Here is a 21790-nt window from a genome sequence, read left to right on the forward strand (position 1 = left end):
CAGCACCAGCTCCTGCACCAGCTCCAGCACCAGCTCCTGCACCAGCACCAGCTCCAGCACCAGCTCCACTCCAACAGTTAACGCATGTGTTGCGTTAACTGGTCAGTTTACTGCGCAAAACGCTTACTTTTGCAACCAAGTCGCCAAAAATTCATCACGAATGAAACATCCCCACCCCAACCACCTACCCATCCCGGATCAGATGCAATTGGATGCGTGTGCTCAGATGCAAAAAAAAAAAAAACCCCACCTGCCTTTTAAAGCTCACCACATCATCCAGGTCAAGTGCTGGCGGGACCCCCACCCCCCACCCCCCACCCCCCACCCTGACCGTGCAGTGAGAACTGCTGCGTATCCCGGTGCTGATCAGCAATGCACTTGATCATTGCGAGGTTCCCAACAACGGTGCAATGTGTGTGTGTGTGTGTGTGTGTGTGTGTTTCCCAGGGCTCTCATCCTCACTTAACGTTGCAGCCGCAGTATATATTTAAAAAAAAAGCTTTCTTGGGAAAGGGGTGGCGATTGGATTGCAAGTCTCAATAGCCATCTCAAGCACATGTCAGCAAAGCCTTGCAAATCCCCTCAAACCACCCGAGAGCTCCCGGGATCCTGACCTTTAGACGAATCTTATTGGCATTTTTTTTTCCCCCTGCGTTTGCATTTTTTTTTCCTGCATTTGCATTTTCGCTTCTGCACTTGGCAATTTTTTTTTTCGTGTTGACTCACCCACAGACTGGAAGATGCTGCCCCCCTTTTTCGCACAGGCAAACGAGAGAGAGAGAGAGAGAGAGAGAGATGCTGAACAGGGTCACTACAGGGGTTCATCAGCCTCTTGCAACCCTTTCCATTCCTTCGAAGCAGATCCTCTCGAGAACCGATCCGTGTCCTTATGCTTTGTTATTCGATACCTGACGTTGATGTGAATTTTGATAGGATCTGAATCGCAACCCCCATCCATCCATCATCCATCCATCCATCCATCCATCCCCACCACTTTTTTGGGGGGGATCACATCCTCTTCCAGCAAAGCCTTCCTGCCCCCACGCGAACAGCACCTTTGCTGGGAATTTAATATTCCCATCGGGGATCAATGCATTCAACGAGAGCAGAGAGACGCGCAGTGGAATTTGAAAGAGCAATGAACACGTCGTGGACACAGCAAACACCAGCACCCACCCGAATGATGTCAGGTGGGTGCGTGTGTGTAAAAAAAAACACGTAAATGCAATAAGAGCAGAAATTGACGGACGCAAACACACGTTAAAACTGAGGAATCAGATGAACAGATCCGAAAAAAAATCCCAATGTTTAGCACAAGTCAGTGCATTTAAAATTATTAGTGCAAGAAATGGGGAGGGCAGTGAAACCTGCAGCCAAATTTGAAAGAAATAGATGGGATTTGAAAGATTATGCAAAATGGGAAGAGTTTCAGACACGCTGTTTTTTGTAAAATAAAATTAAAACGATTTGAACAAATAACTGGAGAAACTATTTCCCATGTGATGTGCACAACATGCAATTTCGTAGCATGACATGGCAGGTTTTCACTAAATACATTTTCGAGTTGTCTTTATCTCAATAGAGAATCCGACTGTAAAGAAAAACCACTGGACCTATATTTCTTGGCTGGGTAATTTAATCCCTCGATCAATCAAAAATGTAATTCTGCTATTAGTAAACCCTAATGGATTGTGTAAACTCTTAAAATACACAGTGCTTAACTGAAGCCAGTGTTGCATTATTTTCACAAACAATCCCGTTCAATAGTCCTCAAAGTACTTATTTGCAGCCAAGTGTTTGCTGCCTGTTCAAAATGAGTAAATATCATTGATGGAGTGCAGGAAATATGTGAAATTGAACTGCCAATTCTGCAAACGCCACCCAATCGTTATGATAAAACACCAATGTTACCCTTTGCAACGAATGCACTGGAGCAGATAATTTTATCGGGATTGAAAATCTACGCACATTAATGGGTTGTACTCTTCCTTACCCTCTCCTCATTGAATACGGTCCAATTGCTTGTTTTGCAATGGACCATCAGACTAAACAATGGGTTTTTTTTATACTATAATCTCATCCCACATTGGGTCATAGTTGGACAATCAAAGAGCCAAGAATAAAGGCTGGCAGGGTGCCTCTCTCTGCTCAGGAAAATCATTATTGATTACCCAGAACATTGAACATTCTAAGTATCATCGCATGCCACCCCAAGAGTAAAATGAGATATTTTCTTCAAGCGCACAGTAATTTAAAACATTACAAATTTAGGCGGTTGTCCGCGCACAACTACCTAATTTACTAAACCTAGTTTACGAAAACCAACAGTCGACAAACTCGATGGAGTCACAAAGCAGTTTTTCACTTTTTTTATATGCAAGATTAATTCCAATTGGATGGATAGCATTGCAGAGTATGGGAACATTGGCCTTCTAATTTGGGTGTACAGGAGATTTGGGACTTCAAACAAAAATCCATTTTTTTTCTTATGAATAGGGTAATATTTCATTTGTTCTCCATGTTTTATTCCTCCTTTATTTATTAGACAGTCGGTTATCTGACACAGGAGGAAACAATAATACATTCGCATTCACATGGCCAAGGCTTGGGGACATCAAAGGTGTGCATTGTGGTACTGCTGGATTCAACATAAGCTTCAGCACAATATTGTAATGATTTTGTGACTATGGTCAGAATAGGATTTGCATTCCATGAATCCACGTTCATTAATTTCACCAATTCACCTCCTGACAAAATCTGATGCTGACTCTAATTGAATGTCAACAACTAAATTGTTTCCCTTAAAGGGAGGCGGATTTTTAGGATACAAAAAAATGATTGGCAATTATTTTTCTTTGGCTTGAGACATAGATCAGGTGGGCATCAGCCGTACTGTGATGCAAAGTACAAAAGGCACAGTGATTGTGGATGTGAGGAAAGAGAGGCACTAAATGAGTGCATCCCTGCAAGATATTAGAAAATGGAGGAAGTAATTCATTCGATTATGTTTTTGATATCTTCTTTAATTTCAGGTCAAAGGCATGTGGTCAGGTTGCTTTGATTAGAGAATCTTATTTCTGTGTTTGATTAGATTTACTGGGTAGGCGATGGTTATGATTGGTTCTGTGATATCCATGGTATTTATTCTCTTTCCTCCCAATGCAATTACATTCCAACAATAGCTGGTGGGAGCCAATGATATCTGACAGTAACAGGGACTGATCTACATGTGCTGCCATCTGTAGATCATGGACCACATTGTGTCCCCAAACCATGGTACACCTCCCGGCATGCATCGGGGTCCCCTCAACCCGGCAGCAGCGGTACACTTCCCGGCATGCATCGGGGTCCCCTCAACCTGACAGCAGCGGCACACTTCCCGGGATGCACCGGGGTCCCCTCAACCTGACAGCAGCGGTACACTTCCCGGGATGCACCGGGTCCCCTCAACCTGACAGCAGCGGTACACTTCCCGGGATGCACCGGCGTCCCCTCAACCTGACAGCAGCGGCACACTTCCCGGGATGCACCGGCGTCCCCTCAAACCGGCAGCAGCGGTACTCGTCCCGGCATGCACTCGGGCAGCTCACAGTGACACGAGGAAGATGGCGGCGGCGGCTCTTCAGATTTACGTGGACGCCGTGCGCCGGGAGTTGCAACGCCAGGATCCCGCCGTCCTGGGCATTGCCGTTTCCCTGGCCGTAGTTCTGCTGACGATTGGTGAGCGCGGAGTGTTTAAAGAGTGTGAAAGGGCCGCGGATTCACCCGGGCGGTGCGGTGCGGTGCGGGGCTCGGACTGAAACCGTCGTAATGTTTCCCGCTGAGTTTCTGGAGTTTTCTCTGTTTCCGGCGCCGCGCGTTGTGGTGGTCGGACTCTGGGACTGGACTCTCTCTCTCTCTCACTCACTCACTCACTCACTCGGGGCGGTATATACCGGTTATTTTTGTACTCAGCCCCCAAAACGGGCTCAATATTACGCGTTGCCTCCTGTGGGGAGCAGAGTGGCCGATATATATATATACATATATGTATATATACCTATATATATATAGGTGAGTGCTTTTGTTTTTTGCTCAAAAAAAACCGTGTAGAAAAAGAACTTTTGCAGATTTAAATAAAAAAATACAGATATTTTCTTTTTTAAAAAATGAGGCCCCCGCAAACTGGAGTCTTGTCGGCATCAGCGGCGTCGCCCTCTGACCCGCCCCTGTCTCAGTGCTGATGTGGCTCCCCGACCAGGACCGCCATCCCGCGCGGCTCATTCTTTCTGCGGCCACAAAGCTGCGCTTGGACCTGCTGCGGAACTGCTTCACCTTCTGTTAAGCGTTACGGCCAGACCGACGACGCTCGAGGCCCACAGGCTCAGAGGCTTTGCACTCGCGTCAGTCACCGAGGGATCCGGCTCAGTTGCTGGCAAGTTCTGTGGCTTCAGTCGGTTAAATCCCCAGCGATAAGCCTCGACCATCATCATCATCATCATCGTCAGCCTTTGCCTAATAGTAACGCTTCTGGAAATAAGTAAGGGTGAATCCGTGTAAGGGGGAAGAGAGTGCATTATATTCCCAAAACAGTGACATTTCCATGTACATATGCAGCAACTCTTGTCTGGATTAGCTACTTGTAATCGTGGTGTCAAGACGTTAACAGTTATTCCCCTCCCCCCCCCCAAAAAAAAACCCCTGATAATCCCGTTTGGGATTTGATCTGAGTCTCTGAAGACATAAATCCAGTATTTGGGTGGTGCTGCATTGTCTTTTGGATGAGAGGTTAAATTGAATGACAAAGAGCTATAAAAACACAAATTTTTTCTTGCTGTCACTAATGGCTTTCAAGCAGTTATTGAAAGTACCTGTTGATTAGCAGCTGGGTATCATTAGCTTTCATATCCTGAGATGAAGTTTCGACTCTGTTGTGGAGGATTCATAACTCAGCAATATGTAATGGAACCTTTTTTGATTTTCAGTTTTCTTCATATTCTTGCGGAGAAGAAGAAGTAGCCGCAGAGCAGTGTTGATTGTTGGTCTATGTGATTCTGGGAAGACTCTTTTCTATTGTAGGGTTAGTAGATATTGTTACTTTAAAAGGGCGATCGGGACGGAAAGAAAACAAAAGAGTGTGCAGCAATGTATTTTAGTTTGCAAAGTTTTTATTGCATTGCTTTACCGTTAGCCCTTTTGGTTCCTGAGTGAGAAGCAAGCACGCTGTCTGCCTGTGTTACTCTGACTATCAGCTATCAGAATATGCTGATGATAGAAATTTAAAAATGATTATTTTTGAGTAGAAACCCAGTTTATTTCCACAATCTGCATTCATGCTGGTGTGAATTCTGGTGAAACCACTTTTATCAAGGCTAGTTCAATAAATGCAAGTTGTTGGACATCAGACCAAACTTAATGCGAATCTCTCTGTCAACTTGGCATGACGATGGTAGTAAAAACTATTTTTATGCTTGGAAAGTTAAGTGTCTCAACTGTTTTTGCTTACATGTGTGCATTAATTAATAAGTCCAACTAGTTGTCACACAGCTCTTTTTGAGAGTTGTGAATTAATTTAGTGGTTTATAATAGTACTAAAATATTCTAAAGATACTTTGTGTTTGGCTTTTCTGTTTTCAGCTGTTGTCTGGGAAGTTTAAGGTGACCCAGACTTCGATAACTAGTAACTCTTCACCGTACAAGGTTAAAAGTGATAAGGTAGGTGTGTGATGCTTCAAATGTACATAAATGTTCATATGGAGAGAAGAGAAATAAAAGTGCTTATGTATTGTATGCACAAAATTGTTAAGTAATATAAAGGAAGGATTCATTGGAAGGAATTTAAATGGCAAACTGCTTGGCTTTTCTCTTGTTTGGAGTAATGTAGGGAATCAAACCGTTTTTCTCTATGCTCCTTTTTTATCCATTCTGTAATGAACTGAATATTCTCCTGGTTTGATCTGTTGGAGCAATAGTAGTGATGTACAGTCTAGTTAATTCATATTGGTGTTTGGTAGAAGAGGTGTGTGCTGCTATCCAAGATTATTTAAAATGGAAACATTTGCACCTGCTTGTTGCAGTGAGATAATGCTAGAATTGTCAAGTGCAAATGAGCTGTGCTGTCATCTGGAGGATGAGAACGATTTTAAACGCACTCTGCTAATCCTCTATTTTCTTTTAAAGGGACCTACTCTTCACTTGTATGACCTTCCTGGTCATGAGAGCCTGCGGCTTCAGTTTTTGGAGAAGCACAAAGCTGAGGCCAGGTGATGGTTAACACATAAATTGTCTGTGATGTCCTGATTTGTATGGGATTTTAACAGAATATTATTGGTTTCATTCAGCGACAAAGAGAAGTTTTTTTTAAAAAAAAGCTGTCAGAAAACCCATTGTGAATGAAATAGTTGCACTGATAATTTTGTTCTGTACTTCATGTAAATGTAGACAGCATATTGCTGACAAGGATTTATGTATAGATATTTTGCAATATTATAACTTCAGCATTATCCACAACTTATTTAGTTTGTTTTCAGTATTCATAAAGACACTTTAATCTTTAATGATAGATGTAAATTGTTTTCTAGAATCCAATTCTTACCCTGGGATTTGTCTATTTTTAATCAACTTTTGAAATGCATGTTGCTCAGATAGTAGGTTGTACAGATCCATAGCTGCAAGTAAATAAGAGTTACTCCAGACATGGATGTTGTTGAATTATTGTAGAATTTATTACTTACTATTTTGATCTTATTTTAAATGGTAAGTGAAGGCAGCAAACTAGAAGCAACGTAATTTCCAGAACATTTATAATGTTGGATGTACTGTGCTCATTGTGCTTGACTATTTATTCCTGCTTTTATTTAGGGCCATCGTGTTTGTGGTGGACAGTGTGTCATTCCAGAAAGAGGTAAAGGATGTGGCCGAGTTCCTCTACACACTGCTGACAGACCCACAGATTGTGAATAATGCGACGCCCCTCCTGATTTCCTGTAACAAACAAGGTATGGTGAAGATTTGTACTCCGGATTTATGTATAATCTAAATACTTTGTGTGTGCGTGTGTGTGTGGGGGTGGTATATGAGATTCATTGAAATTGTATTGCCTTATGACTGAGGTAATAATTATGTGTTGGTCCCTTTGTTCAAGGGAGTAACTTTTGTATTCGCTGATAAAGTAAAGATACTTGTTACGTATCTATGTGATGGGCCAAATGGCTTTTTTGTGTTGTTAATGTCTAAACCATCTAATATTTGTTGGGTTCAGGCAATGCTTTTAATTTTGCTTTCCCCAACTTCCTCTCCTAACCAGAAAAGACACGGGCGTTGTGCATTTTCCAAAACATGGGATCTATTTTTTATGTTGTAGCTCATGGATGTCTAGGATTTAGTCAGGCTAACTAGGTAAAGTCTGAATGGACATTGAAGTTTTTAATGCCTGTCATTGTGTTGTCAGCATAAGACTACGGTACTCCTTCAGTATCACCTACTGCAAATCTTGAACTGCGAATGCTTGCTGTTTGAAGTGTTGCAGTTCTGAGATTTTATCTAGCACCATCCAGTGGTTCAGTTTTGAATCACTTACATGTGTTACTATTAAACTGTCAGATTCCTTTGCTGTAGTCTGTGATAATAATAATGCATTTGATATAGCACTACATCATGTTGCGACATCTCAAAGCGATTCACAGGATATAATGTAAAGTTGATTGACTGTGCATTTTGTAGAATAAACTAGTTATTAATTATTGAGATGGCTATTGTTTCTCAGATAGTTATTTGAATAAAGTTTTCAAATAATTTATCAGCAAATTGTGATGGAATCTTAGTATAGATGCAGTAAGTTTTATCCCCTTAGTATGTTTATAAATTTCTTTTATTTGAGGTGTTTGTAAGGTTCTTGGTATCTGTAGTACCTAGTATCACCTTATAACCTGAAAGGGGGACCTGGGGCAGTATTAATTTGAAGTATGACCATCTATATTGTGTCCAGGTCACACTTTGTGTCTTGAGCAACATTGCTAGCTTGATATAATAACTGTGCATTTTGCAATTTGGTAGAGATTGCACAGAAGCAAGCCTAGTTGTGAAAGTCGTGAATTTACCCCAGAATCACAAAAAATCATTTAGCTTTTCTTGCATATTTGCAATAATTCTGTGGAGTCCTGTAGCTCAGTCGTTAGAGCACTCACTTTACAAGCGAGAGACCTGAGTTCAATTCCAGGCAGAGGGTGAAACCTTGGGCAAGTTTCCTTACTCCACACAGAGCCTAATAATAATCCCTCCAAAACCAAAAACAATAATAAATTGGTCATTTTCAATCTACGACTGTTTGTGGGACATTGCTGTGCGCAATTGGCTGCCGCGTTCGCCCACAAGTATACAGTCAATTCACTTTACAGTATATTCTGTGAAGCGCTTTGGTACGTCCTCCCGACGTGAAAAGCGCTATATCAAATGCAAGGATTATTATTATTATAAATTAAAGAATAATTTAAAAGAGAATTTCTTGTTTAATTTGGGGGAAATTAATATTTTAAATCCTCTGCTTCTGGGTTGCAAAAATATTCTGCCATGTGTATTGAATTAGAGTGAGGATAAGGGCTCCCATTTTTCACCAGATTCTAATCTGCCCATAGGTAATGGTAAAAATAAATGTTTTCTTCACTGACATGATTTGGGACAGAGGAGAGATATAGAAATAAAAATAAATAAATATAGTGGAGGAATATAGCTGTGCACTTGCTTGATAAGACAGCAGTTAGACAAATGTTTGCAAAAGATCTGCTGTCTGTATAAAAATGCTGACTAAATGCAGTTTAGTTAATGCATTTAATCTGTCAATTTCTTTCTCATTCTAGATGTGACGATGGCCAAATCAGCAAAATTAATTCAACAGCAACTGGAAAAAGAAATGTAAGTTTTGTTTTTCTTTTTTTCCCAAGGCACATATTTTAAATGAAAAGCTGGAAGTCTGGTTGATGTGGAATATCCAAACTCTTTGCTTTGTTCAGTTTGAAAGGATTGGTGCTGTGTGGACTGTTAACTTTTTTTCCGCTTAAGATGCATATGTCTTCTGTTTAATGCTTCTCAGGGAATTATGATTTGTGATGCAAGTCAATGGAGGTGGTATTTTGTTTTTGCTAATATTTCATACTGACTTAAACATAATTAGATTGCCTCATATCCTTAGATATAATAATTCATTTTTAATAAAAATTTTGGGGCATTATTTAATAATACTTTTTATGTTTCACCCTAAACAGCAACACTCTGCGGATGATTCGCTCTGCTGCACCAAGTTCTTTAGATGAATCCGGTATTGGTAGTGCAGTACCCTTGGGAAAGAAAGGGAAGGACTTTGATTTCTCACAGGTGCCCATGAGAGTTGATTTTGTGGAATGTAGCGCAAGAGGAAACAAAGGAGAAGATGGAGAGGCTGACCTTGGGATTGTGGAAACGTGGTTGCTTAAGACAGCATGAGCTTCAAGCCATGAGGAAAAGTTATGGGGATGAAGTATGTTTTCACATTGTTTTTGCCATGTGTCCTGCATGTATTGAGACTGCATAATTACTCAGCAAACAAGTTCCAAATAGGATTGGAGTATGATTGATGATTGTTTTGCCGGTAAACAAATTTACATTTGCTCAATGGAAGGGAAGTACAGTGCTGTGAAAGTGTAGAGTTCACCATAGCTACATTCTTCATCTTGAGCAAACTGAATTTGCTTCTTTCCACATGTCAGCTGAACCAATTTCCATATTTGGAATTAAATAGTATTTGCCTTTTTTTACCCACTGCTTTGCCTTAATTACAGGAATGTCAACTTGTCTGGAGATTTAACAATAAAGGTCAAGGATTTAATTAACCTCAGTTGATGCAAACTTATGGTTTTGTATTTGAAGGTGCTTGGAGTTTGCAATTGCAAACTAAATATTTTTCCAGGAACAGATTGTTCAAAAAGACATAGAACACAACAGCTTGTAATCACTTTTTCACTGGCATGAAATTGTATGACTACCTTCTCAAACTCTGGATCCAGTCCAGCGCTGTAACATTGCTCCTTCAAGCTGCATCAGTGATCCAGAGATGATGGTGAGCTGTTATATTAGCTGTCTGATAATTCTTTGGACATTGTACATCTCTGGTATATGCTGTAGATGCCCAGTTCATCAGTACAATATTGAACAATTAAGATAACAACAATCAAATATTCTGTAAGTGATTCAGTAATTTATCATGTAAGCTAATTTCTATAGCATTTTACAATGAATGTTTGGCTTTTTTTATTTACAGTACTGCAATGCCTTTGACAGTGATTAATTTTTCATTATATGCGGAATAGTGAATGCTTGTTCCCGTATTTGAGTCTGAATGGATGCACCATTTGTTAGACTTTATATATTAGTCTGTTGCAATGTGCAGGTAGATTAGGGTCTAATTTGTAGGGTTTTGTATGCAGGAGGAGAGTAACAAGACAAAATGTTATTTGGATCTAATAGGTATGATTTTGTAGCCATTGTCTTGGCACTTTAAATCAGACCATGGCATTAGTCACACTTGTTCACAGATGTTTTAAAATATTTTATGTTCAGTGTAGAAGGTTGATGTATTCTTTCAACATAATGTATGGAAAAGAATCTGTGACTTTAGCTTTTATGAATGAATACAAGACTCAGAACAATCCTTTAATTATATGGTAAGACACTTTATTGAGAGTTTGACAGACATGCTTCCTTTCTATTACAGTGCTTAGGGAAACTCCCTCTGCAGTGCTCTCTCCAGTTCTGAACTGTGTTTTCTCAACTTGTTTAAAGCCACTGCACCTGGGCCAGTCCACAATAGTGAATAGAGACTGCCTTGACTAATTGTTAATGATACTGAAACTAAATGATACTGCCCCTACCTGGCATCTATCTCCCAGTTATGAAACCTTACAATTGAATAAAAACAGAGCCAGACAGTTTATGTCAAGATTCTTGAGAATCCTTGTACATTCTGTAGCAAAAACAAGGCACAGATTTTAACCAGAAATAAATCTAATGTGGTCAAATGAACTAAAATCAATGCCCATTCAAAAAAAAAACTGAAATTACCCCTTTCTTCAGTGACCCATTAACCAAACAGCATCTAATTCTTCCTCAATTGTAAGGTGCAGAAATGTTAGAATGGTTGACTGACCCTGGCTGTGGCTGCACTCACCTCGAGCAGTTACCCAGAACTATTGCTCTAAAGCTAGCTAAAACAGACACGCACTGGACCCAGAAAAACTCCCCCTAAAAGTTGTCCAAATTCTAAACTACTTTAACCTTTCTTTTTATACAGGAATGTGACACGCAAAAAAGCCACTCTGTGATGCGACTGCCAAAGAAACTCACTTGATCCCGGTGGATAAAGGACCCTGTCTGCATCACAATTGTGCTTTTCTGCAGATACAAAAATACAAAAAAAAATTGTACCGTTCCAGTTATTGAAAAAGTGCGTTTACAGAAACTCAAAGAATGCTTCAAGGTTGCCTACAGTTTCTACTTTTTTTACATTTTTTTTGGGCAAATCTTTACTCAATAAAATACATTATGTTACAACAGAAGAAATAAATACACCATATTTTAGTTTCTAAGCAACGGTAATCGGACAGAAAGCCAACATTCAATCCGAGAAATTAACGGAAGCTAACCGATAGGAAGCAACACGACAAGCACGCGGTGTCAATGAAGGTGACCGATCCAAGGCTCTCTATTAACAAGAACAACCTCCTTCGCTGGCCGGGGGCTCTTGAGCTTTATCCAGCTTGATATCGATCACTAAAGCCAAAATGTTAAAGAAAACCCAGTTTGGTGGATAAAACACTTGAAACTACAAAACCTGTAGGTAGAATTTTTCCTGCAAATATGCCATATGGTTTGTGTAGGTTGAGTCAAATACTTGAACCTTTAAATATTCATCTCACTTGATTTCAGGTCCACAGCCACTGGAAATAACAAAACACATCACTTCATTTACGCTGAAGTTTAAATAACCCATGTGAAGTCTTGCATGTTAACTTTGAAGAGATAGTGGAATTCCAGGTTCTCAAATAAATTTAAATATTTACGAACATTGGAAATCATCCATCACTGATACTCTGCTTCCCTGCAACAGTACCTTGAATCATAAATCCACTCTGTGCATACTTTTCAGAATGCTACATTTTAATAACAGATTTCCAATAATGACTTGATCGGAAAGAAAGTAACAGCAACTAATCAAGCACTACCCAAGTTCTACATGGCAATCTGTGGACCCCTTTTGCTGACAGTGATGACACACCAACTATTTGAAAGCATAGATTGTACATGTAGAGGTTTTGTTTCAAAAAATTATGTTTTCTATTAGATGAGTCAAATTTAATAGCAATATTTTGAAAGTATCCTTACCCTAAACAATGTCATACAATCAGAAAAGGATACTTCCTTCTTTACTCTTTTCCTGCATGCTCTCCATCCCAGGCAAAGCTGCTGCGACACGTCGGAAGAGCTGAAAGAATCGTGGTTTAAAACATTAACAGGCATGAAACTATCCACTGTGGTCAATTCAAGAGCTTCCACCTGTAGAGACTGATCTAATATGTGGTGTTGGCATCATTTATGATAGGGGGCACAGAATGTTCTTACGAAAATATAACAGATCCAATCGTATCCATATAGTATGCCTTGAATTGAAAACTTGCAAGTAAATGAAGTTATTGAAATTAAAATACTTTGAACATTGGGATAATCTCATTGGGATAATCTCATCACAAGGAAATCAAACCTTTTTTTAAAAAAAGTGCAATGATTTGCATATTGATGGGGATTTGCACTGATTACAATTTAGAATAAAGGATAAAGGACAGACAATTTACCTGAAAAAAATAAAAATTAGCACCCATCACAATCAAGCATTCAATACAGAAACAGTAGCATTTTGTTCGAGTTTTTAATAAGGATCGGGTGCCTTTCAGAATGGCATTGCTCCAACCTCGAGAAAGGCAGATACGCAGATCTGCACATTATACTTTACCCAAATAAGTTATTTTCTTTACAATATGTACCAATCGACCAACAGAAAAAGAGCAACCTTCATTATGCTCTGTACTCATTGAGGACCCAAACTCTTGCTTACACTGAAGCCAGTCCCTTGGTAATGCAGATAACAAAGCAGAAAGTAATCTGCAGACATTTAGAAGTGAGATTATTGTGGATCCATTGTCCTTTTTTTTTCTGGGCCACTTTATATCTTACAAGAAAGTAATTAATGTCGTTAAGTAAGCAATGTTATCTACAGCCACCACTTTTATTGCTTGTGAAAAACAAGACCGAATTCGTTCAGCGAACAGCACTAAGATTTGAGGTTTACTGCATTCAATTATGTGGTTGGGTGGCACTGTGAACTATTTTAATTATTGTCTAGTGACTACTACAGCTTGGAGTTCTCAAAGATCACATGTTAAAAGGTATAAAGACGGGACCAGAAAAGCACAGAAAATAAATATCTGAAATATATTCGGCAATTTGACGAAGCTCAAAAGGAACATAAGGTACATAATTCAAACTCCACAAAATGACTTGTGAGTTTGAATTGCTTTCAGGATGCAATTCATCGTGGTTGCATGTGTTCATTTCCTCCATAAATTCAGTTACGAGCTTTATATTTTCTATTAGACCCTTTTGCAGCCAACCCCCTAGCTTACTGACTTAACAGCAAATTTCTTCCATTCTGTTCTGTCATATTGCATCATTCAGGCCAAAATAATATGAAATTCAGGTCCTGCTTTACGCTGAGTAAATATATACTTAACCAATATGTATGCGTGTGGGCAAGTTGGTGGGGGGGGGGGTTAGGATTCATAAAATGAAATTACTTCAGATCTGTCTATTTCAACACTTACTCTGGTGCATTCAATCCATTGTTTCTGCCACCTTTTCTTGTGTAGAAAAGTGAAAGGCATCTGATTTAAAGAAGATTATGAATTGGCTGCTCTTAATAAGCTCCACAGTTGGGATAATGATTAAATACGCACACGTACAAATACGCAGAGTGTGATACTCACTAAGATACATAATGGTGACAAATCAGCACTGAACAAAGCGACTGATAATAAAAACAGATTTCTCTGAAGATGGCTCTACAGCTTAAAAAGGGCAGAAAGATTCAGCAGTGTTCAAAAGATGCACTCATGGCACCATGTGATTATTTGAGACAACGCCCTTCTCTTCCCAAGTAAAACATCAGAATGGTGCCTTGGGAAATGTAAAAACTGAATGGTCTCAAAAGGCAGGTTCTCCAAATCTATTCCCCAAACACTGACACCATGCCGCAGTTAATTCAAAGTTAAGGAAACAAGAAGGCAAAATAATTGATTTTCAATCAATCAGTTTCCTTTTGATGTACAGCTGTCTTCAAATGCGAACATGGATAAGATAGTTAATGCTATCTAATGATATTGCCATCAAAGGAGTTAGATGGTGCAATCCCAGGTTGGGAGGGGCGGCTTTAGACTAAGACGGTAAGACAGCTTTGGGTGAGATTGGACAGTTAATCGTCAGCCAGCAGATGGCACTAAAGGAGGGGGAATGGTCAACAAGTACTGTACTGGGAATCATTCCTCTCACTGTGTTGCCAATCAGAGCTGTATTCACTGCTGAGACAGAAACCTTCACACACCTGAGGATCCCATCTTTTTAGCTTGAGTAGAATGTTTGCAAACAAGCACTCTATTACGAGGGCATAACAGGATAACAGAAATAAATCTTCAAAAAATATTTTGTATCTAACAGGGGATGTCTTGGCTCACTGGAGTATGGGAGAGCTGTAAAAAAAACCTGTGATCCAAATGCTTACAATTTGCAGGAGGTTACTTGGAGGCAATGAGAGAAAAAAATCTTGACAAATTAGCTTGAAAACATCTGGTTACATATTCAAACTGACATTGGGAGCTTCACAAGCTGATGATTGATGGCATTTTGCAGAATGACAGTTTCCTTACCTGTTTGACGTTATATCCAGTTTTTGCACTGGTTTCAATGAACATTACATTCAGTTCTTTGGCTCTTTGTTCTCCTTCCTCGGTCGTAATTTGTCTGTAATGCGTGGGAAGAGAAACAGACAGAGAGGGAAAGTTGAGGATTAATGACCGACAGAGACCAGGAAGCTTCGGTAGCCGCATTGAGTTTAAAAACAACGTTACACTTTTAGCAATGTTTAAACATCATTCTACATCTCCTAGACTAAAATTGTACAAATACATGTAAATAGGTAATGATTACTGCTCTGCTTTTTAAAGAAAGAATTTTAAAAAATGAGACTTAACCAGTAAAACAATCTCTATACTTGGCTGATTCACCAATTTCCATTCAAAAATTTCCTGACAGCTTCAATCTATAATTTCATTCAAACTTGATTTTCATCAATCATTATGTTTAACTTGACCAGGCGACTACACCAAGTGCTTTGTGACAGAACAGCATTTAATCTCCAGGGATGCAGAGATTGTTTCCAGCACTCTCTCCAATCATGGTTGAAAAGCCACTATCATTATTCAAAGAATGTTGTTGATGTTGGTATTGAGTTGTTTCCAACTCACACCAACCTTTCCAAGAACAAGCGTTAATTTCTAATGAGTAACCACAGGACCAAGATGTTCTCATTTTGTTCCAGGTAAGTGATCAGAATAGGAATATGAAAAATACAGAGCAGTTCACTTGACTGTGCCATATTGAATTGGTGGAGAGTATTTCTGAACATTGGTTGTAGTTAATTGTACTACATTAGCGAGAGCATTCAAAGCAGCATTTCTGGTTACTCAATCCATTAAGCTTGGTTCTTGCTCAGAGATTGCTGCGTCGGTTCAGAGAAGATTGTTCAGCAGTATTGAGCAAAGTTATCATATTTGAGATGTCTGGATACTTACAGCTTTTTGAATCTTTTGTAGCTTCATAACCACTAATTTTCAGAGCAAATCTATGTATTCAAAAGTACCGCTCTCTAATATGGAGAGAGCAGAACCTGCAACCCACTCATGTCATGAACAGCTACAGTAATAAGAAGACATGCTATTTCTACTGAGCTCTAGTTCCCTTTAGAATTGAAAATTTATGAAAGCTTGCTTACTGAAGCATGCTAATGCCTTAACACCAGCAGCCATTGCACTCTCACACAGGGTTATAACAAGGTTAGCTTTGTTATGGTGAAACAAACAACTGCAAAACCGTAATGAAATAAGATTAAAAAGAGTGTGAACTAGATCAATGGAGAAACAGATCAGCAACGGATGATTCGTCAAAACAAAGTGGCTTAAGACCAATTTAACTTCTAATCCGTATTTCTTTGAAAGAAACATTTCACTCAATCTCTGGGAGATGAGTTTCATTCTGATTTTTGTTTTGTCACCAGGTGTCTGACACGTGCCGAAACCCATCACCATGCGTAAGAGTATCCAAACCAAACTGAGAATTCCATGCATCCGACCTATTCTTAGAAATTCAAGAGATGGATTGTTGGAATGGAATGTGCTCTCTCACTGGAGGGACGAATCCCGCTTACCTAATTCCAGAAAGTATTAGGCGCAGGTTGTCAGGAGCCAAGTCATGGGGACCCCAGAGTGTGCGTTGGAGTATTGCTGGTGTCTAACCAGGTTAAAACTGCATAACTTTCCATTGATCGCACGGTTTGGTAAGCTTTCTCGTTGCTTGTTCAGCTAGGGCCATCCTACCCATATTGGCATTAGCTTGCAGGAGCTGTGTGGGAGAATTCCCTACCCCCAGTGACAGGTCTGCCCCTCCAAGTCCTGCCGATGAGCCAGTCTGGCTGTGCTGTCATCAGCAGTGCCCTTGAGCACTGTGGACCCGCACTCTGATGTTCTAAACCAGCAAGTAACAACAGTTTGGCTTCTCCCAACATCTTAAAGGAATAGATTAATTGATTAATTATCTGAATGTCATTTGTGGGATGTTACGGGTACAGATCAGGAATGGCATTTGTCTACATAACAGTCACTAAACTTCAAAATGCTTCATGATGTGAAGCAGATTCCAGACAGTATTAGGCACAGGTTGTCAGGAGCCAAGGCATGGGGACCCCAGAGTGACATAATTGACATAATTGACATGACAACATTATGTCAAATGTACTTTAAATGGCAGCTTGAATCTTACAAGATAATAATAATAATCCTTGCATTTGATATAGCACTTTTCACGTCTTCTTGATGTCTCAAAACGCTTCACAGAATATGCTGTAAAGTGAATTGACTGTATATTTGTGGGCGAAACGCAGCAGCAAATTACGTACAGTAGTGTCCCACAAACAGTCGTGGATTGAAAATGACCAATTTATTATTGTTTTGTTTTGGAGGGATTATTATGTTGGAGGTAGCTCATCATGACACCAGTGTTACAATGAGCCTCAGCGCCTGCGTAAGCAGGCACAAATTGGCTATCACGTTTGCCTATACTTCATTTCTAATCAAATATATTTTATAAAGCTCTTTGGGATATTTCTCTTACATGAAAGTGACTGTCTAAATGGAAATTATTTCATCATCTTGATTATTTGGAATCATAGCTATTACAGCATAATAGGAGGAAACCTTTTGACCCATCAAGCCTATGTTGGATGTCTCCTCCTTTGGAGCTACTCTTCTCATCCTTATTCCCTGTTATTTCCCAGTACAGTTTTATATTTTGCACTGTAAGAACCATTGCAGAAAACAACATCCCTGATCCAGATAACCAGAGATACTCAACCTACATTGTTAGTATTTGAAGTTTATTCTATGTGCCATAATGAACTACAGCACTAAAAATAATTACCAGTGAGAAATTCAAAGACTGAAGCACAATCTTATGGGTTCATCTGATATTTTGAAAACTCTTCTCAGTACCTGAAAAGCTATTGACTGGGGGTTACAGCATTCTTTATGCTTTTTTGTTACTGTAATGTTTAGGATGTTTGCAGACTAAAAGTCCCCTCAATAAATAAAATAAATGCACTTTACTCTCAGGGAAAGTGGAAGCAATTCAGTATGAATGGAGAGTTCATGTCCAACTCACCCACTCGCAACAATTTCCTTGACAATCAGATAAAATGACCAGAAAATATGCCACCAGAAATCTAACCACTTCCAACAATTGTAGAATTTTTTTCTCCCAATACCATAAATTTAATAATGGAATATTTGCCTGAAACCCACAGGTCTCCCAAGTGTCCCAATTTCCACTGCTCAATACCTTACAAGACCCTCAGCGTATCTGCGTAATGTGCAAGTCAATATGTCCTTTGCTAAACCAACCTGAAAAAGTGAGAAGGTTATTTTTTTAAAAAAAATTAAAATCTTTAACACAATGTCAAAGTACTCTTCTTTGCATGTTATGCTGCGGCTCGAGCTGTGCGGACAAGACTGGAACACCCACACTTTCACAAACAGCTGCCAGCTCCTGGGCTGATGCAGCACAGCAGTTGAGAAGCTGGGAGCTGCAGCTGAGCAGCTCTAACTCACAGCTGAACCTGGCACTGGCACCCACCACACCAGCTGTGTGTGCTTTCCCATCTTCTCAGTCAAGCTGGCATGTTGCAGGAAGCAATCTTGGTGGGGGGAAGAAAACCTCTGAAAGACTGCAATTGGTTGACTTTTTTGGCAACAGAAAAGTTATGGGGTTTGCCTTTCATTCTACTTATATACAATATATTCTGTGAAGCGCTTTTTAGATGTCCCAACAATGTGATAAGGCGCAATATCAAAAGCAAGGGTTATTATTATTATTTGCATACCTTATTTTCAAGGTGATGATTACAACGTAATGTAATGTGAGAACACCAACATGCATTGGAATCTACTGCAGGTATAGTGGGCGAATGGATAAATATATACTGTTTTTATATCAAATTAATTTGGGTAGGTGCCACAAAAGCATGATATCCTGCTCGGTCCCTTAAGTTTTGGAATGGACCAACGATTGTGGATCGGAACTTAGCTCGTAAAAATGCACAGGACAATTGAGACAATAGGGGCCAGATCCAAGCTTGCAAGGTAGCAATTGTCTTTTCTCTGACAGCTGAAAGGGCCTCAGAAAGAAAATAAGGGGAGTCACGGATGGAACCCAGGACCTAGCATCGATTGCTATGCAGAACCACTGCTCCACTCATGACCACTTCTTATTCAGGACTGAAATGTGACCGTGAGGTTATCTTGTAGGGATCAATCAAATTCACATCTCACAGTAATACAGACATGGAGACAAGTCGATCATGGTTTTATTATTTATATTTCCACTCAGTTGCCATAGAAAGTGACTGATCAGCCAGAATGCTATCTATCCTAGGCATGTAACATGAGCTGCATCCTTTCAAGGGGATAATAATCAGCTGATAGAGTCTTATGGCTCTGATAAATGAAAACCTGAAAAAATTCATCGCAACTTAAAAGAACTGCTCTTCAAGAAATACAGTACCTAAGAAATAATCTATTTCATGGCATTTCACACACCAATTCTGCCAATTAATAGCCAAACAAGCAGAGGAATCAATGTCCAAAACAATCTTCTGGAAGGTGCACAAATTAGAACTGCTGTGCTTTTTAAAAAAACACTGGAAAACCTTCCCCCCCCTCCCCCCCACCACCTCCCATAACACTTTGACTGAATATAGCCCAAAGATTGTAATGGTCAGTGAGGCCTGGTACGCTGGTATGATCTGAATCCACTGGTTGTGATTCATCATACAACCACCACCACACACACAAGCCACCAGCTACTCACCCACAGCACACACTGCAGAAACAAAATCACACAATTAGGCAATTGTGACCAGACAGAAGTCTGACCCACAGAGCACTCCCTAAAACAACACCCAACAAAACAGCTGTGTTTGACTTTGTTCTATTTCCTCAGTATTAGCACAGCAGGAGGGAAAACATGTTTAAATGTTGAATTAAATAAGTTGTCATTCATGTTTTACAAAGGAGACTTGTCATCTTTCTATGTGGAGAAGGAAATAACCAATCATTGACACATGACAGTAAGGTTTATTTCATTTTAATCAACTGAATAAGTAAATTTTCACTAAGCTTTTATAATAGGGAATCCAATTATAAAGACAAAGATGCTATTTTTAGTGTAATATAGACAATTTAACTTGTGTTGCATGCTAAAAAAAATATAGCTTCTGAAAAGAAAGCCATCAAGGACAAAACACTTATTTTAATTACTTTAACTCAAAAATAAGACCAATTATTTTGATAGTTCCAGTTGGCATGTATTAAAATATAAAGATTTGCTAATGCAAATGCAGTAATCTTGTTTTTGTTTCCATGATTACAACATCAAGAATTTGTATTTATATAGCGCCTTCACACAGGGCAGGATCTCAGATTGTTTATGGTTAGGATAAGTTATTAAAAATTAGAGGTAAACACTTAGCCCCCCCAAAAAAAAATGTATCTTCTGTCTTGAAAGCAGAAGGAAACATCTCAGGACTCTGGTACTTGCACTAAGAAACTGATGGAAATATTTCTTCTTTGGTACCAATAACAAAATTTCGGTAACTCTCCGTGCTGGCAGTGTTATCAGGCAACATGGGAAACTGACTGAATTCTAAAAGATATATATAAAGAAGCAAGTTGCTACATTTCTGACTTGTTCACCCATCAGGTTCCTGAATTATACCTCTCGAGTCCATTTAATAGATGAATATAAAATGAATCCTAATGTGCCTTATGTCTTAAATTAAGTAAATACAATAATTATTTTATGTCCAGACTGTGCCTGAAAACTTTATTTTTTTTTGCTTCCAGATGTCCTCTTAAGAAAATCTATTTTATTGGCTTGAGCTTCACCAGGATAGCTATTTGGTTACCACTAAAGCTATCCCAGCACAGCCCTTCAAACTCATGCATTTTGTATGATGATACTGCTACTGAACAAGATCGACTTCACTCTTGTGTTCAAACCCATTCACTCCCTGGCATCTCCCTACCTTTCCGAGCTCCTCACTCCCCAATCCACCACTCGGTGCCTCTACTTGACTGGCATTGGCCTCCTGCTCATCCCTCGCACCATCCGCCCCACCATTGGAGGTCGTGCTTTCAGCCACTATTCCCCAAAACTCTGGAACACTCCCTCAATCCCTCTGCCTTGCCCCCTCTTTCAAGTCCCACCTGAAAACTTTCCTGTTCAACCGTGCTTACAGCCACCTTCCCCCTACCCTGGCTTGGAGTCAGACTCCGCCACTATTAAATGCTCTGAGATGCTACCCTGCGTGGAGGCCGCTATATAAGTGTAAGTTGTTGTTGTTGTTGTAAAGGAGTTTGGATTTAGCATTTTAGTCATTCCTTGGATTAAGGCATCTTTGGGAGAAAGTAGAGCTGGAGCCGTCAAACTGAATTTCTGTGACAGCGTAACTTAAGGATGCATTTCATGTGAACTGCCTCAAGGGTCTTCCAACAACAAAAATTTACATTTCTATAGTGTCTTTAACGTTGGGAGAACGTCCCAAGGTGCTGAACAGTCAAGGATTTGAACCTGAGCTGGGGGTTGGGTTCAGGAGGGATGGAGGGCAGGGAGGGTGAAGGGAAGGAGGGTGTCTGAAGGTGCAGTCAAAGAGAGTCTTAAAGTGAGCTTTAAAGGAGGCAAGGGAGGGGCAAGATGAAACAATTTTAAGTGAAAGACAGAGAGCACTCTTTAACATTACTATTATATTACCTTTAAGATAATATTCCCTTTAAAATGCTGAAGATAGTTTCAGCATTTTTAATGTCAGATTCTTTGTGTTTGAGGGAATATTCAGCATTTCACTGCAAAA

At 39.6% G+C, this 21790-nt stretch overlaps 2 protein-coding genes across 6 annotated transcripts in view; one reads left to right on the forward strand and one right to left on the reverse strand.

The window, feature by feature from the left end:
• Positions 1-3509: 3509 nt before the first annotated feature.
• On the forward strand, positions 3510-11564 carry srprb (SRP receptor subunit beta). Of its 2 annotated transcripts, XR_489063.2 has the most exons (9): positions 3510-3720; positions 4965-5059; positions 5617-5694; positions 6160-6242; positions 6841-6977; positions 8835-8889; positions 9240-9490; positions 9880-10069; positions 11300-11564. XR_489063.2 is itself a non-coding variant. In XM_007909680.2 (8 exons), the coding sequence occupies exons 1-7, from the start codon at positions 3525-3527 to the stop codon at positions 9454-9456; spliced, it is 861 nt and encodes a 286-aa protein (XP_007907871.2). In that variant the 5' UTR covers positions 3510-3524; the 3' UTR covers positions 9457-9490; positions 11300-11564. The 2 variants fall into 2 exon arrangements, 1 of the variants encoding a protein (XP_007907871.2); XM_007909680.2 differs by lacking the exon at positions 9880-10069.
• Positions 11565-11697: 133 nt separating this feature from the next.
• Positions 11698-21790, reverse strand: part of rab6ba (RAB6B, member RAS oncogene family a) — a 115011-nt gene continuing 104918 nt past the window's right edge. For all 4 annotated transcript variants that reach the window (XM_042339157.1, XM_042339158.1, XM_042339159.1 and 1 more), the window contains exons 6-8: positions 14982-15075; positions 12424-12490; positions 11698-11778 (exon numbers count right to left, since the gene is read on the reverse strand). In XM_042339157.1, the coding sequence (XP_042195091.1) occupies positions 11714-11778; positions 12424-12490; positions 14982-15075 (226 nt within the window). In that variant the 3' untranslated portion in view covers positions 11698-11713. The remainder of the gene's footprint in view (positions 11779-12423; positions 12491-14981; positions 15076-21790) is intronic.

This window comes from Callorhinchus milii, unplaced genomic scaffold (genome assembly GCF_018977255.1).
Source record: "Callorhinchus milii isolate IMCB2004 unplaced genomic scaffold, IMCB_Cmil_1.0 Scaffold11, whole genome shotgun sequence".
Classification (NCBI taxonomy): Eukaryota; Metazoa; Chordata; class Chondrichthyes; order Chimaeriformes; family Callorhinchidae; genus Callorhinchus; species Callorhinchus milii.

Excerpts from the sequence above, each read along its gene's own strand:
- srprb (XM_007909680.2), top strand. The coding sequence starts at position 3,525 with ATGCACCGGCGTCCCCTCAAACCGGCAGCAGCGGTACTCGTCCCGGCA. Across the intron at positions 3,721-4,964 it reads CGTAGTTCTGCTGACGATTG|TTTTCTTCATATTCTTGCGG; the intron begins GTGAGCGCGGAG and ends TTTGATTTTCAG. Across the intron at positions 5,695-6,159 it reads ACAAGGTTAAAAGTGATAAG|GGACCTACTCTTCACTTGTA; the intron begins GTAGGTGTGTGA and ends TTTCTTTTAAAG.